This window comes from Nomascus leucogenys, chromosome 12, assembly GCF_006542625.1.
Source record: "Nomascus leucogenys isolate Asia chromosome 12, Asia_NLE_v1, whole genome shotgun sequence".
Taxonomy (NCBI): Eukaryota; Metazoa; Chordata; class Mammalia; order Primates; family Hylobatidae; genus Nomascus; species Nomascus leucogenys.
Genome location: NC_044392.1, coordinates 102,939,341 through 102,955,761, shown reverse-complemented (window position 1 = coordinate 102,955,761; position 16,421 = coordinate 102,939,341). Strand labels below are relative to the sequence as shown.

The window sequence follows — 16,421 nt, the reverse complement described above, 5'->3', positions numbered from 1 at the left end:
TATGCATGCTGAAAGGAGGGAAACCCCAGTTGAACTTAAAACTAATTTATGGAATGTGATCATATTTGACAAACAGATTGTCCATAAAGGCAGGAAACTTCTACTATTTTTTTTTTTTTTTTTGAGATGGAGTCTTGCTCTGTCACCCAGGCTGGAGTGCAGTGGTGCGATCACGGCTCACTGCAACCTCCGCCACCCAGGTTCAAGCAATTCTCCTGCCTCAGCCTCCCGAGTAGCTGGGACTATAGTTGCTTGCCACCAAGCCTGGCTAATTTTTTGTATTTTTAGTAGAGAGAGGGTTTCACCGTGTTAGCCAGCATGGTCTTGATCTCCTGACCTTGTGATCCATATCCCAAAGTGCTTGGAATTATAGGCATGAGCCACCGTGCCTGGCCAGATGCTTACTTTTAATACCTTTTTGCATAAGTGTCAATGCTTCACAAACAAGGGATGTTCCAAGAAGAAATCTGTGTGGTGCTAGCAGGGGTGAGGTGTGGTTAGAGATGGAGATTTGGGAAAATGGAAAGTATAGTAAACTGCCTGTTTCCTAGGCTGTTTCCAAGAACAAAATCTGAACTGTAGGGAGAGAAAGGGTTATGGAAATAGAGATAGAGATTGAGATAGAAATAGAGATAGAGACAGATAGAGATAGGTAGAGCTAGAGCTAGAGCTAGATGTAGAGTTAGAACTAGAACTAGAGCTAGAGATAGAGATGAGGTGGAGATATAAGTATAGCTAGAGCTAGAGGTAGGACTAGAGGTAGAGCTAGAGATAGAGATGAAGTAGAGGTAGAAACAGAAGTAGAGCTAGAGCTGGGACCAGTACTAGAGGTGGAGGTAGGGATAGAGCTAGACATAGAGGTAGAGGTAGGTAGAGGTGGAGCTAGAGGTAGAGATAGAGTTAGGGATAGGGATAGGGATAGGGCTAGAGCTATAACTAGAGATAGAGCTAGAGGTAGAGGTAGATGTAGAGATAGAGATGAAGGCAGAGGAAAGGGAATGGAGAGGGGGAAGGGAGGAAGAGTTCATAGATGATTTTATGAGAATACATTGTATTTAATAAATATCAAAAAGAATCATTATCTAGAATATATTTTTAAACCCTCACAAATCATTGAGAAATTGACATAAAACCCAAGAGATTATCAATGTTATAAACAGACCATACACAGAAAAAGAAGATAAAATGATGAATAGGACTTGTAAAGGTTCTCAACCTCACATTTCATTCAATAAAATATATAATAGAGTAACAATAAAGTACTATTTCATATTGACAATGATACGGTTTGGCTCTGTGTCCCCACCCAAATCTCACCTTTAATTTTAGTTCCCATAATTCCTATTTATCATAAGAGGACTCAGTGGGAGGTAATTTAATCATGGGGGCAGTTACACTCATGCTGTTCTCATGACGGTGAGTTCATTCTCACAAGATCTGATGGTTTTATGAGGGGCTTTTCCTCCTTTGGCTTGGCATTTCTCTCTCCTGCCACCATGTGCAGAAGGACATGTTTCCTTCCCCTTCCACCATGATTGTAAGTTTCATGAAACCTTCCCAGCCATGCGGAACTGTGAGTCAATTAATCTTCTTGCCTTTATAAACTACCCAGTTTTGGGTATTTCTTCATAGCAGCATGAAAACAAACGAATACAGAGAAGGATGTAGAAAATTAAAACATCATAGATGTTGATGTAGATATACTCGGGGAAAACTCTCATATATGTGGGCATAAGAAGATGCACATGCTCTTTGACCTGGCACTTCCACTCCTACTCCTAGATATTTATTTTAGAGAAAATCAGGCAGATGGGTGCAGGCAAACAAGTATGAATGTAATTTTTATTTTAATTTTTGCAGTGCTCCTTGTCATGATGAGAGTGGAAATAATTTTCCCTTGGCGGGAGATTGTACAAACAAGTTATGCTTTATTCAAATTATGGAATACTCTGTAGCAGTTAAAATTAACAATTTAGAGCTCCATGTTTCAATGTGGATAAATCTCAAGAAACATAATTTTCAATAAAATGCAAATTATACATATGAAAATATATATGCAAATATAAATTCATAAACCGATAGGACATAAATTTAATTGACGTATGTAGATATAGTAAAAGTACAAAAACATGTATGGAAACAGGACATAACAGCTTCTGGATAGCAGTTATATTTGGGGGTGGGCTTGGGGGAAGAAGTAAAAGAGAATAGGTTGGGAGGTGGGGTGTTTCTGTGATTTTTTTTTTCTTTTGCAACAAGAGAGTCACGGAGCTTCCAGTGATGTGATCCTGGCAGAAAGGCAGGTTTTAATTTCCCCAAAATTCCTCCTGGAAAACAAACAAATCAATTAGGATAGCCAATAATAAGTGCACTGTTAATATCTTAAATAAAAATCAAAGGCAATAAATTCTCATAAATTTCAGATTATGAACAAGAGTGGTAAATCACTTACAGCAGTATAACAAGAACAAGAATGAAGTTGTGTGGCAGTAATAGTGAAAAATGAATAGGGACAACCTATGTATGCCACAAACTCAGGGTGTAAAAAATTTTTCTACAAACATCTACTAAAAGAAGAAGATCCTATGTTCCTTGGGTGGAAATATGGGAAGACGTGTGAGAATGCCCAGTGAAACTGGGAAAAGCCCTCAGAATCTTCAATTTGCAGATAAGGTTAAAAAGCTGCTTGCAGACATAAAAATATCATAGTTCTAGGCTAATTTCAATTTATAGTTAAATGACCATAGAGTTAAGCCCCTAGCTAATTTCCATTTAGTGTTAAATGACATAATAAAGAATTAGAGAAATCCAGAATGGGAGGCATTCTATAGAACAACTAAACTAATTTCTATAAGTCAATGGCTGGAGGAAAAGGGAGCAGAGGAAGAACTGTTCTAAATTACAAGTGACCTAAAAAATAAACATATTAAAATGTGGACCTTGTTTAGATTTTAATTCAAATAAGCCAGAAAACACATTTTTGAGAAAATCCATACATTTGATTAAGACCAGGTATAAGATTACGCCAAAGAAACATTATGAGTGATAATAATATTGTGATTTGGTAGTGGGCCATAATTTTTAGAGTTATATTGAATTATGAAGAGGCAAAATAATACCATCTGATATTTGCTGAAAAATACTTCAAATAAGAAAAAGAAAAAACGTGTTTTAAAAAATAGGTTAAGTGATCCCAAGTTAATCTAAACAGTGTGGTACTGAGATAAGGACAGACATATGGATCAATAGAATAGAATAGAGGTCCCAGATAAACCCTTGTGCATGCACTCAATCAATTTTGACAAGAGTGCCAAAACCATACAATGGGCTTAAAGGGTAGTCCTGCCAATAAATGGTGTTGAGAAAACTGGATATCCACGTGTAAAAAAATGAAGTCGGATCCTTACTTTACACAATATACAAAAATAAACTCAAAATGAATTAAAGACCTAGGCATAATATATAAATATAAATTATAGGCATAAGTAATATTCCACTGTATATAAATATAAAATATAAAACTGTAAGAAGAACACAGGAGAAAAATTTTATAACAGTGGATTTGGCAATGTTTTCTTGGATATGACACCAAAACCACAGGCAACAAAAGCAAAAATAGACAAATGAGAGTACATCAAACTTCAAGCCTTTTGCACATGAAAGGAAGCAATCAGTAGAGTGAAAAAGTAATCTACAAGATGGGAGAAAATATTTCCAAATCATATATCTGATAAGGAGTTAGATTCAGAATATATAAAGAATGCCTATAATTTAACAATAAGCAAATAGCCTAGTTAAAAAAAATGGGTAAAATCCTCAAAGAGGTATTTCTCCAAAGATTTATAAATGGCTAACAAGTGACAAGATATTCAATGTCACTAACCATTAGAGAAATGCAAATCAGAACTATAATGAGATATCACCCATTAAGATGGTGATATGGTTTGGCTCTGTGTCCCCACCCAAATCTCATGTCAAATTGTACATGTCAGAGGAGGGGCCTGGTGGGAGATGATTGGCTCATGGGGGCAGATTTCCCCCTTGCTGTTAGTGTGTTCTCATGAGATCTGATGGTTTAAAGTTGTGTGGCACACTTCCCCCTTCTCTGTGTCTCTATCCTGCTGCACCATGGTAAAATGTGCTTGCTTCCCGTTTGCGTTCTGCCATAATTGTAAATTTCCTGAGGCCTCCAAAACATGCTTCTGTACAGCCTAGGGAACTGTGAGCCAAACCTCTTTTCTTCAATTACCCAGTCTCAGGTAGTTCTTTATAGCAGTGTGAGAATGGACTAATACACATGGCCACTGTCATAAAAACAGAAAATAGCAAGCGGTATTGGAATGTGGAGAAATTGCAATTCTTGTGCACTGTCAATGTGAATTGACAATGCAGCCACTATGAAAAACAGTATAGAGTTTCCTCAGGAAACTACAAATGCGATTACCATAAGATCCAGAAATCCCACTCTGGGTACATATCCAGTAAAATTGAAGACAGGATCTTGATGACATATTTTCACATCCATGTTCATTACAGCATTATTCACAATACCAAAAAGGTGAAAGCAACCCAAATATCCACTGAAATATAAATGGATACAGAGAATGGAGTATATACATACAGTGGAATATTACTTAGCTTAAAAAGAAGGAAATTCTGTCATGTGCCATAACATTGATGAACCCTGAAGACATTATACTAAGTAAAATAAGCCCGGTCACAAAGAGACCAACACTGTATGATTTCACCTGTATAAGGCATCTAAATTGGTCCAACTCATAGAAAGCAGAATTGTGGATGTCAGGAGCTCTGAGGAAGGGGAAATAGAGAGTTGTTTTTCAGTGGGTGTAGAGTTTCAGTTTTGCAAAATGAAAAACTCTTAGAGATCTGTTGCACGACGATGTGACTATTGCTAACACTATTGAGCTATACACTTAGAAATGGTCGAGGTGCTAATTTTTACGTTAAACATGTTATGTTAAAATCTGTTTTCTACCATAATTTTAAAAATAAATAAATAAGTTCTGTGAATGCGACAAAATCTTGGTAATTGTTTTATCTTGGTGATTGGTATATCTACTACTACTTTAATTTGTGTCTATATCAAAATTTTTATAATTTTTAGGGAAAAAGAAATTTGAAACAATTATGACAGAGTATTAATATCTGCTGACAGCAGAGACTACGTGCTTGTCGGTATCCCTGGCATTGAGTTCATAACAAATGCTCAAGCAATGCTTGTTGAATTGTTAAGTCATGCTTTTTTCACCATGGGCCCCTTGGTGAGAGAACTGAAACCAATGATTAGTCCCAACTCATTTGAGAAGGGTAGAGGAAAGCAAAAAGGAGGAGAGCCTGAAGCCACACTAAGAATTTTAATATGAATGCAAACCTTATTACCTAATGAGCTACAGGCACACATTAGATGCAGAAATATCAAACTTCCTCTATCCTGAGCTGGACTTGCAATTTTTTTTTTAATCTTAGGGCTTTTATAACCTGAAATGGGTACAACTACTAAATCCATATCTAGGGTCATTCAATTTTCAAGGTGCTATTTTAGCTTACCAAAAGTTAAAATATGCTCTTCCCTCCCACATTCCATTTGAGAAGTCTGTCAGATTAAGATACTTTCATCAAGGTCACTAGACTGCTTGTCAAAAGTCTTTTAATGTCAGTCACTCCAAGAATTATAAATAGCTTTGGCCTCAAACACGATTGTGTTGAGGGAAGGGAGGGAAAAAAAGGAGAAGAAATGTGACAGTTGACTTTTTAAAAGCCATTGACATATTAAAGCTTTGAATTGCTGTTTAAATTTTTCTTTCCCATGAGTTTGAGGTTTATTGGACACATTGGTCTGAATGGGCATGGGCCCCTCTTGAGAAAGTTGTGGGAGATGGTTGGTGTTTTTCTTGGTTTGTATGTTCATATTGTTCTTCCTGAGATGGTTAGGGGTATTCCTCTTGAAGAACTATTAATAGTCTAAATTTTTAAATCTTGTAAACAGTTGTGCATAACTAATGGTGTTTCCCTCTATAATAGTTACGTATAAGCTTTGTGTCAAAATTTTGCTTGACTTCTTACTAGAGTGAGACATTTTTCAAACTGAATAAAAATGACAATTACTGAACACTGACTACGTTCCAGGTACTGGACTAAACACTGAGCATAAAGCTATTGCTCGCTGCTTATAATAACAAATGAATAAAATTCTACCTTTGGTCTCCATTTACAGATGACAGAAGTAAGACTTGGAGAAATTAAGTAAGATGACCGAAAGTTAACTCAGACCTCATTCTATTTGATGCCAAAGTTTGTGTAGCATATATGATATCTAGACCACAAACTCCAATTTATATGAAATAGCTCTTTTATAAAATTAACTAAAATTGTTCTCATAGCCTATTTTGCTAGAGTGGTAGAGAATTCAATTGAAGTCACTACTGGGACTTGCCACACCATAGAGTTGTGCTGAATTCCTAAAGTTAGTTACAGGGAGTACCATATCATCTGAGATGTATTCCTTGGTCCTTGGTCCACTGGGTACCATTGAGAGTCTCTCTGTTCCAGAGTGTGTGATCCTTTCCACTAACACATAACTCCTCCCTGGGGTGGTATTTTGCTACTGAGAAAAGAGGGTAAAAAACTTTGACCCTCTTTTTGATTCAGGAGACATAGCTCCCTCTTCCCAAGCTTCTGAGAGTATTCTCTCTATCCTGCATCCTCAGGATAATAGTAGCATAGTTTTTTCAAGAAGTTCTCATATGACAAAAAAAAAAAATCTCTTTTAAGTATCTTTTGGTTTTCCACCCTGTAAAAATCCTAGAGGCCGAGCAGTTCTAAAATTCCAGTTGTGAGGTAGGAAAATATAGGAAGAATAAATAAGCTAATATTCCACAAATTATTCTGCTCTGTGCCTTCTTTCTTTAGGTTTACCAGATATAGTTTGGTCTGAATAGGTATGGTCCATTGATGGAGCATAATGAGCTTTGATTATTGTGTCTTTTCCTTGCAAATCTATTTTCTAGCACCCACTGCCAGAAATGGTTGTATTTCTTAGAAACCATGGTTTATTTTTATTTCATGGACATGGTGAGTCATATAACAGACCACATTTCCCTTTCTGCAGGTTTTTTGGAGACATTTTGATCAGATATGTGTCTGTGTACTCTGATATTCTTACAACATATTTTATAGACTAAATTGTATAAAACTTAGATTTGTTTTGTTTATTTTATTTTAATTTTCATAGGTTTTTTGGGGGGAACAGGTGGTGTTTGGTTACATGAGTAAGGTCTTTAGTGGTATTTATGAGGTTTTGGTTTGGTGCTTTTTTTTTTCTGGGACAGAGTCTCGCCCTGTCACCCAGGCTGGAGTGCAATGGCACTATCTGGGTTCACAGCAACCTCCGCCTCCTGAGTTCAAGAGATTCTCCTGCCTCAGCCTCCTGAGTAGCTGGGATTACAGGCACCCACCACCACGCCTGGCTAATTTTTTGTATCTTTAGTAGAGACAGGGTTTCACCATGTTGGCCAGGCTGGGGTTTTGGTGCTTTTAAAATACTGTGTATTATTATATATGTCAGGATCTGGGAGGGGAGATATGTAATGAAAGTGGTCTCTTGTTTGGTCTCTTCTTAAAATTTTAACCTTTCTGTTTTGAAAACATCTAGTTTCCAGATTTTTATCTTTCATAAAGAAATATGGCATTATTACTAATAATAGTACTTGTTTTAGACCTGATGTTACAAATACCAAAAAACAAACAAACAAACAAAAAAACTTTGTGTCTCCTTAAGTATTTGTTTTTCTTCAGTAGAATTTGGGGAAGAAGGTTGCAGGTCAGACCAAGGAAGTGGAGCTGGGGCCAAACTGCAGCAAGCAGAGCTCAGTGCGGATCTGCCTGTACTCACACTTCCTCAGCCCCTAGGCAGCACGGCAGACCTGAGCTTCCCCATCCTTCAGGACCGGAGAGAATTGAATTTATTTCTACTTAAGTTCCAGTAGGTTGCCATGCTCTCTGTGGGCACTCAATAAATATTGACTCAATTGCGTGTTGCCATGGGTTATCTTCCTTTCTCTCTTTTCCCTCCCCAGCTCCTCTGGCTGGTTCCTTGGGTTTTTAAAAATTGTATACATTTTTTCAGTGTTTCATTTGTTTTTATGTCATTGGTTTTCAGTGTTAGGCCTCTCTGTGTTCTAAATATTACTTCTTTGTGTTTGTTTTCTCTGTCTGGGTCTTGCCTCACAACTTGTCTCTGAATCTGTCCTTCTTTGTTTTCTTTTTTTGAGACTTTCTGTTTCTATATTCCTCCTTTCTATCTCTTTATGTCTCTCCCTCTGTCTCTGTCTCTCTCTGAAACTTCCCCATACCCCGTTCTATACTTCTGTTTGTTCCCTTCCAGAGCTGTCATCAAATCATTGCATTTTCCCAGGAGAAATTGAACACTAAAAGATTTGTATAAGTGCTCAGAATAATTCATTTTATGTGTTTTTTTTTCTTTGAAACAGCAGTTTCAGTCCCTAAATATAGGAACTTGGGAAAAGTAGATCAGTGTCTATGTTGACCATAATACATTCTAAATCATACAGAGTGATTGGATCAGCTCTCCTTTGGGTTTCTATTTGCCTTCTGCCCAGACAGGATTGCATTCCTCTGCACATTCTGACACAAATGCAGTGACATTTCACCAGGCAACTATTAGCCTAGAGGGAATACTCAGCTTCTCCCTTCCCCTAGTGTTTTAAACCTCATTCCAATAATTTGGCCTAAGATGTTGGCACAGAAATACTGGTTGCAAAAAGTCGTTGGAGACTGATGCTGACTTTCTGCCCTCTATGTCTCAATTTTAAGGACAAAATTGAGACATGGGTTTGCAATTGCTTTCCTTCAGCCACTTTCTGGTTAAGATCTGAAGGGTGTGATCAACCTCCCTGGGGTTTGACAGGTTACTTTCCTGCTGTTGACATTAAAATTAATTCTCTAAACATCGTTTGTGCCTAGAAAGGTAACCAACTAATCGGTACTTAAGCAAGTATATGGAGGATTGAACTTTTAAAGTGACATGGATAGACTGTAAAAAAGGCCTGTGTCCTTGTTTTAGGAGAAGAATACAATTTCTTTTTTCTTCTTTTTATTTGTTAAATTTATTTTAGGTTTAGAGGTAATGTGTAGGTTTGTTATACAGGTAAATTGCACATCACAGAGGTTTGGTGTACAGATTATTTCATCATCCAGATAATCAGCAGAGTACCTGATAGGGAATTTTTCAAATCTCTCCTTCCTCCCACCGTCCAATCTCAAGTAAGACACAGTGCCTGTTTTTCCTTTGTTTATGGTCATGCATACTCAATGTTTAGCTCCCACTTACAAGTTAGAATGTGGGATTTGGGTTTCTTTTTCTGTATTAGTTTGCTTAGGATTATGGCCTCCAGCTTTATCCATATTGCTGTAAAGGACATGATCTAGTTCTTTTTATGGCTGTGTAGTAATCCATGTTATATATCCATCCATGGGCATTTAGGTTGATTCCATGTCTTTGCTACTGTATATAGTGCTGCAATAAACATACGCACCCATGGGTCTTTATGGTAGGGTGATTTATATTCCTTTGGGCACATACTCAATAATGGGATTGCTGGGTTGAATGATAATTCTGTTTTAAGTTCTTTAGGGAGTTACTGCAGTGCTTTCCACAATGGCTGAACTAATTTACATTCCCACCAGCAGTGTATAAACCTTTCCTTTTCTCCACAACCTTGCCAGCATCTGTTGTTTTTTGACATTTTAGTAAGAGCCATTCTGACTGGCATAGATGGTATTTCATTGTGGTTTTGATTTGCCTTTCTCTTCTAGTTAGTGATGTTGAGCATCTTATAATATGCTTGTTGGCCATGTGTATGTCTTCTTTTGAACAGGGTCTGTTCATGTCCTTTGCCTACTTTTTAATGGTGTTGTTTTTTGCTTATTAATGTGTTTAAATTCCCTATAGATTCTGGATATTAGACCTTTGTTAGATGTGTAGTTTGCAAACATTTTCTCCCATTCTCTAGGCTGTCTGTTTAGTCAATTGATAGTTGCTTTTGCTGTGAGGAACTATCAATTGAGTAAACAGAAAAACTAGAGAATGGGAGAAAATATTTGTTCAGTTTTGTTTTCGTTGCAATTGTTTTTGGTGTCTTCATAAACTATTTGCCAGAGCCTATGTCCAGAATGGTGTTTCCTAGGTTACCTTCCAGGGTTTTCATGTTGTGGGTTTTATATTTAAACCTTTAATCCATCTTGAGTTGATTTTTGTATATGGTATAAAGAAGGGGTCCACCTTCGATCATCTGCATATGGCTAGCAAGTTATCCCAGCACCATTTATTGAATAGGGAGTCCTTTCCCCATTACTTGTTTTTGTCAACTTTGTCAAAAACAAGATGCCTGTAGGTCTGTGGCTTTACTTCCGGGCTTTCTATTCTGTTCTATTGGTCTATGTGTCTGTTGTTGTATCAGCACCATGCCGTTTTGATTACTGTAGCGTTGTAGTGTAGTTTGAAGTCAGGTAACGTGATGCCTCCAGCTTTGTGCTTTTTGCTTAGGATGGCCTTGGCCATTCGAGCTCTTTTTTGCTTCCATATGAATTTTGAAACAACTTTTTCCAATTCTGTGAAGAATTTCATTGGTAGTTTCATAGAAATTGCATTGAATCTGTAACTTGCTTTGGGAAGTGTGGTCATTTTAATGATATCGATTCTCCCTATCCACGAGCAGGAATGTTTTTCCATTTGTTTGTGTCTTCTCTGATTTCTTTGAGCAGTGTTTGTATTTCTCATTATGGAGATTTTTCACTCCCTGGTTAGCTGTATTCCTAGATATTTTATTGTTTTTGTGGTGTTGTGAATGGGATTGCATTCTTGATTTGGCTGTCAGCTTGGACATTGTTGGTGTATAGAAATGCTACTGATTTCTGTACATTGACTTTGTATCCTGAAACTTTTTATTTGATCTAAGAGCTCTTGGGCAGAGACCATGGGTTTTTTTTAGGTATAGAATCATATCATCTACAAACAGATATAGTTTGACTTCTTCTCTTCCTATTTGGATGCCTTATATTTCTTTATCTTGCCTGACTGCTGTGTCCAGGACTTCCAGTACTATCTTAAATAGGGGTGGTGAGAGTAGATATTTTTGTCTTTTCCCGGTTCTCAAGGGAAATGCTTCCAGCTTTTGCCCATTGAATATGGTGTTGGCTATGCGTTTGTCATAGATGGCTTTTATTTTGAAATATATTCCTCCAATGCCAAGTTTGTTGAGGGTTTTTAGCATGAAGGGATGCTGACTTTTATTGGAGAGCTTTTTTGTACCTATTAAGATGATCATGTTGTTTTTGGTTTTAGCTCTGTTTATGTGGTAAATCACATTTTTAAATTTGTGTATGTTTAACTAACCTTGCATCCCAAGGATAAAGCCTACTACGTCATGGTGGATTAGGTTTTGTTGTGCTGCTGGATTTGGTTTACTAGTATTTCAGTGAAGATTTTTGTATCTATGTTCATCAACGACACTGGCCTGAAGTTTTCTTTTTTTGTTGTGTGTCTGCCAGGTTTTGGTATTAGGATCATGTTGGCCTCATAGAATGAGTTAGGGAGGAGTCCCTCCCCCTCAGTTTTTTGGAATAGTTCAATAGAATTGGTACCAGTTCTTCATTACAAACCTATGGATGTCATAGATTTGTAAGTCTGGCAGAATTCAGCTGTGAATCCGTCTGGTTCTGGGCTGCTTCTGGTTGGTAGGCTTTTTATTACTGATTTAATTTCCAAACATGTTATTGGTCTGTTCAGGGATTCAGTTTCTTCCTGGTTCAATCTTGGGAGGTTATATGTTTCCAGGAATTCATCCATTTCTTCTAGATTTTCTAGTTTGTACGCATAGAGGTGTTCCTACTAATCTTTGAGGTGTTTTTGTGTTTCCGTGGGATCAGTGGTAAAGTACCACGGTCATTTCTGATTGTGTTTATTTGAATCTTCGTTCCTTTTTTCTTTATTAGTCTAGCTCATGATCTGTCTTAATAATTTTTTCAAAAGACCAACTCCTGGAATCATTGATCTTTTGTGTATTTTATTTTGCATCTCAGTTTCCTTTCATTTTGCTCTAATTTTGGTTCCTTCTTGTCCTTTGCTGGCTTCGGGGTTGGTTTGCTCTTGTTTCTCTAGTTTCTCTAATTGTGATGGTAGTTATTAATTTGAGATCTTTCTAACATTTTTATATGAGCATTTAATGCCATAAACTTCCCCCTTAACACTTCCTTAATTATGTCACAGAGATTCTGGTATATTGTATCTTTGTTTTTATTACTTTCAAAGAATTTCTTCATCTCTGCCTTCCTTTCATTATTTACACAGAAGTCATTCAGAAGCAGGTTGTTTAATTTCCACACAATTGTATTGTTTTGAGTGATTTTCTTAGTATTGATTTCTATTTTTATTGTGCTGTAGTCCATGAGTGTGGTTGGTATGATTTCTGTTTGTTTTTTTAGTTTGCGGAGAATTGCTTTACATCCTATTGAGTGGTTGATTTTAGAGTATGTGCTATGTGCAGATAGGAAGAATGTATATCCTGTTTTGGGGTAGAGTGTTCTATAGATGTGTGTTCAGTCCATTTGATCAAATGTTGTATCCACATCTTGAATACCTTTGTTAGTATTTTTGCCTCAATGATATCGTTAATATGGTCATGGAGTGTTAAAATCTCCTAGTATTGTTGTGTGGTTATCTAAATCTCTTCATAGGTCTGTAAGTACTTGTTTTATGAATTTGGGTGCACCTGTGTTGGGTGGATATATATGTAGGATAGTAAGATCTTCTTGTTGGATTGAACTCTTTATAATTATGTAATGCCCTTCTGTCCTTCCTTTTATTGTTTGGTGTTTTGTTTTGTTTTGTTTTGTTTTGAGACAGAGTCTCACTCTGTCACTCAGGCTGGAGTGCGGTGGCATGATCTCAGCTCACTGCAACCTCTGCCTCCCAGGTTCAAGCTATTCTTGTGCCTCAGCTTCCTGAGTAGCTGGGATTACAAGTGTGAGCCACAGCATGTGGCTAACTTTTGTATTTTTAGTAGAGATGGCGTTTTACCATGTTGGCCAGGCTGGTGTCGAACTCCCAAACTCTAATTATCCTCCCACCTCGGCCTCCTAAAGTGCTGGGATTATAGGGGTGAGCCACCACGTCTAGCCTCCCTCTTTGTTTTTTGATCATTATTGGTTTAATGTCTATTTCGTCTGAAATTAAAATAGTTACCCCTGCTATTTTCTGTTTTCCATTTGCTTGGTAAATTTTTCTCTGTTCCTTTACTTTGAATCTATGGGTGTCATTGTCTGTGAGATGGATCTCTTGAAGACAGCATACAGTTGGATCTTGCTTTCTTATTCAACTTGTCACTCTGTGCCTTTTAATTGAAGTATTTATTCTGTTTGCATTTAAGGTTAATATTGATATGCGTGGCCAGGCGCAGTAGCTTATGCTTGCAATCCCAGTGCTTTGGGAGGCCAAGTGGGTGGATCATGAGGTCAATAAATCAAGACCATCCTGGCCAACATGGTGGAACCTTGTTTCTACTAAAAATACAAAAATTAGCTGGGCATGGTGGTGCGCACCTGTAGTCCCAGCTACTTGGGAGGCTGAGGCAGGAGAATACTTGAGCCTAGGAGGCAGAAGTTGAAGTGAGCCAAGATTGTACCACTGCACTCCAGCCTGGTGACAGTGAGACTCCCTCTCAAAAAAAAAAAAAAAATGATATGTGAAGGTAGCCTGTAATCATATTGTTAGCTGGTTATTATGCAGACTTGATTGTGTGGTTGCTTTATAGTGTCAATGACCTATATACTCAAGTGTGCTTTTGTGGTGGCTGGTAACAGTCTTTCCTTTCCACATTTAGCACTCCCTTAATGACCGTGCAAGGCAGTAACAAAATTCCCTGAGCATTTGCTTGTCTGAAAATGGTATTATTTCTCCTTTGCTTATGAAACTTAGTTTGGCTGGATATGAAATTCTTGGTTGGAATTTCTTTTTTTTTTTTTTTTTTTTTTTTTTTTTTTTTTTTTAAGAATGCCGAGGCTGGGTGAGGTAGCTCACGCCTGTAACCCTAGCGCTTTGGGAGGCCGAGGTGGGTGAATCACCTGAGGTCAGGAGTTCGAGACCAGCCTGGCCAACATGGCGAAACCCCATCTCTACTAAAAATAAAAAATTAGCCAGGCATGATGGCAGGCACCTATAATCCCAGCTATTCAGGAGGCTGAGGCAGGAGGATCTTTTGAATCCAGGAGGCAGAGGTTACAGTGAGCTGAGATCACGCCACTTCACTCCAGCCTGAGTGAAAGAGTAAGACTCTGTCAAAAAAAAAAAAAAAGAAAGAAAAAAAAAGAATGCTAAATATAGGCCCCCAAGTCTCTTCTGGCTTGTAGAGTTTCTGCTGAAAGTTCCACTGTTAGCTAGATAGGGTTCCCTTTGTAGGTGACCTGCCCCTTCTCTCTAGCTGCCTTTAACATTTTTTCCTTCATTTCAACGTTGGAGAATCTGATGACCATCTGTCTTGGGGATGGTTGTCTTGTATAGTGTCTTTCAGGGGTTCTCTGAATTTCCTGGATTTAAATGTTGGCCTCTCTAGTGATATTGGGAAAATTTTTATGGATGATAACCTCAAATATGTTTTCCAAGTTGCTTGCTTTCTCTCCCTTTCCTTGGGATGCCAGTGAATTATAGATTTGGTCTCTTGGTCTCTTTACATAATCCCATATTTCTCAGAGGTTTTATCCATTCTTTATAATTCTTGCTTTATTTTTGTCTGACGGAGTTATTTCAGAAAAGCAATCTCTCAAGCTCTGAGATTCTTTCCTCAGCTTGGTTGATGCTGCTGTTAATACTTGCTGTATTATGAAATTCTTAAAGTGAGTTTTTCAACTCTATTGGTTCAGTTTGATTCTTTCTTAAAATGGCCATTTTATCTTTCATCTCCTGTATTGTTTTATTATATTCTTTAGATTCCATGAATCAGGATTCGACTTTATCCTGAATATCAGTGATCTTCATTTCTATTCATATTCTGAATGCTAGTTCTGACATTTCGGTCATTGCAGCCTGGTTAACAACCTTTGCTGGGGAACTAGTGTGGTCATTTGGAGGTAAGAAGACACTTTTGCCTTTTTTGTTGTTGTTGCTATTACCAGAGTTCCTGCACTGTTTTTTTCTCATTGATGTGGGCGGACGTTTCTTCAGTCTTTGAAGTTGCAGTCCTTTGGATGGGCTTTTTGCTTTTATCTTTTTTGGTGCCCTTGAGGGTTTGATTGTGGTTCTTGGTGGGATTAGACAACTGGCTTCAATTATAGTCTGCTCCTGGGTCTTAGAGGAGACCCCTCCAGTTACTATCTCCATGACTGTGTTTCTTTTGTTGGGTGTTCTGGTTCACAGGACTTCCTTAGGCAGAGGATGCAGTTAGCAGACAAGCCATGTCCTTGCTAGGTTGGCCCTAATATGTTGTTTGAGTGCTTCTCAGGGAGACACAAGGTTGCACCTGTCTACAGAGTTTAGGCAAAAGCAGAACCACTGAGCTGGAAGCTCTAGCAGGTGTGGCACATCTTGCTATGAGAGGCAGGGTTAGGTGGAGTTGCCCACCCTGCCATCTAGATGTTTCCAGGGCATCAGGAAGCTGCACCCCCAACAAATTTAGACAGAAGTGGAACCTCTGAATTGGAAACTCTGGGCAAGCATTACCCACTTGGCTTCCAGTGGTAGGGATTGGTAGGGTCACCCATCTTGCCATCTCAGTGTTTCTCAGGACAATGGGAGGCTTTGCCTGCTAGCTGAGTTCAGGCAGAAGAGGGTTTTCTGGGCTTGAAGATCTAGCAGGCATTGTCCCCCTTGGCTACCATTGGCGTGGGTGTGTGGTGTCACCCACCCTACCATCTGGGTATTTCTCAGGACAACAGAATGCTGCACTCTTGGCTGAGTTTACATGGAAGTGGGACTGTTGGGCTGGAAGCTCTAGCAGGTGTTGCCCACCTGGTTATCAGTGGTGGGGATGGGTGGGATCACTTGTTCTGCCATCTGGGTGCTTCCTGGGACAGCAGGAGGCTATGGCTGCTGGCCAAGTTCAGGCAGAAGCAGCACCACTGGGCTGCAAGCTGGTACTGAGCCCTGTCCAATGAGATGAGGATAGATCAATCTTATTTCTCTCAGACACTGCAAATGTGGCCTCTGTTGGAGCTATGGTGCCAGTGCTGGTCTGTTTTGGGGCTAAAGGCTTGTAGAGGCCCTCTTAGACTCAAGAGTTGCCACCACAAAATGACCAGGTGGCTCTCTACCTCAGTTTATTATCACAGATGAGAGTGTGGGGGGCCAGAGGGATTCTTCCATTCCCATTCTTGCACTGGTCCCTGTGGAG

At 38.5% G+C, this 16,421-nt stretch overlaps 1 protein-coding gene across 4 annotated transcripts in view; it reads right to left on the bottom strand.

Moving 5' to 3' along the window:
- The window catches only part of PTGER3 (prostaglandin E receptor 3), a 198,409-nt gene that overhangs the window by 11,383 nt on the left and 170,605 nt on the right, over positions 1-16,421 (bottom strand). Inside the window, exon 3 of one of the 4 annotated variants that reach the window (XM_003260192.3) lies at positions 1,822-2,327. The exons of 1 other annotated variant lie outside the window; for it this stretch is intronic. In XM_003260192.3, coding sequence (XP_003260240.1) covers positions 2,307-2,327 — 21 coding nt within the window. In that variant the 3' untranslated portion in view covers positions 1,822-2,306. Of the gene's footprint in view, positions 1-1,821; positions 2,328-16,421 lie in introns of those variants that run through there. 2 more of the 4 variants (XM_003260191.2, XM_003260190.3) reach the window with 2 other exon arrangements.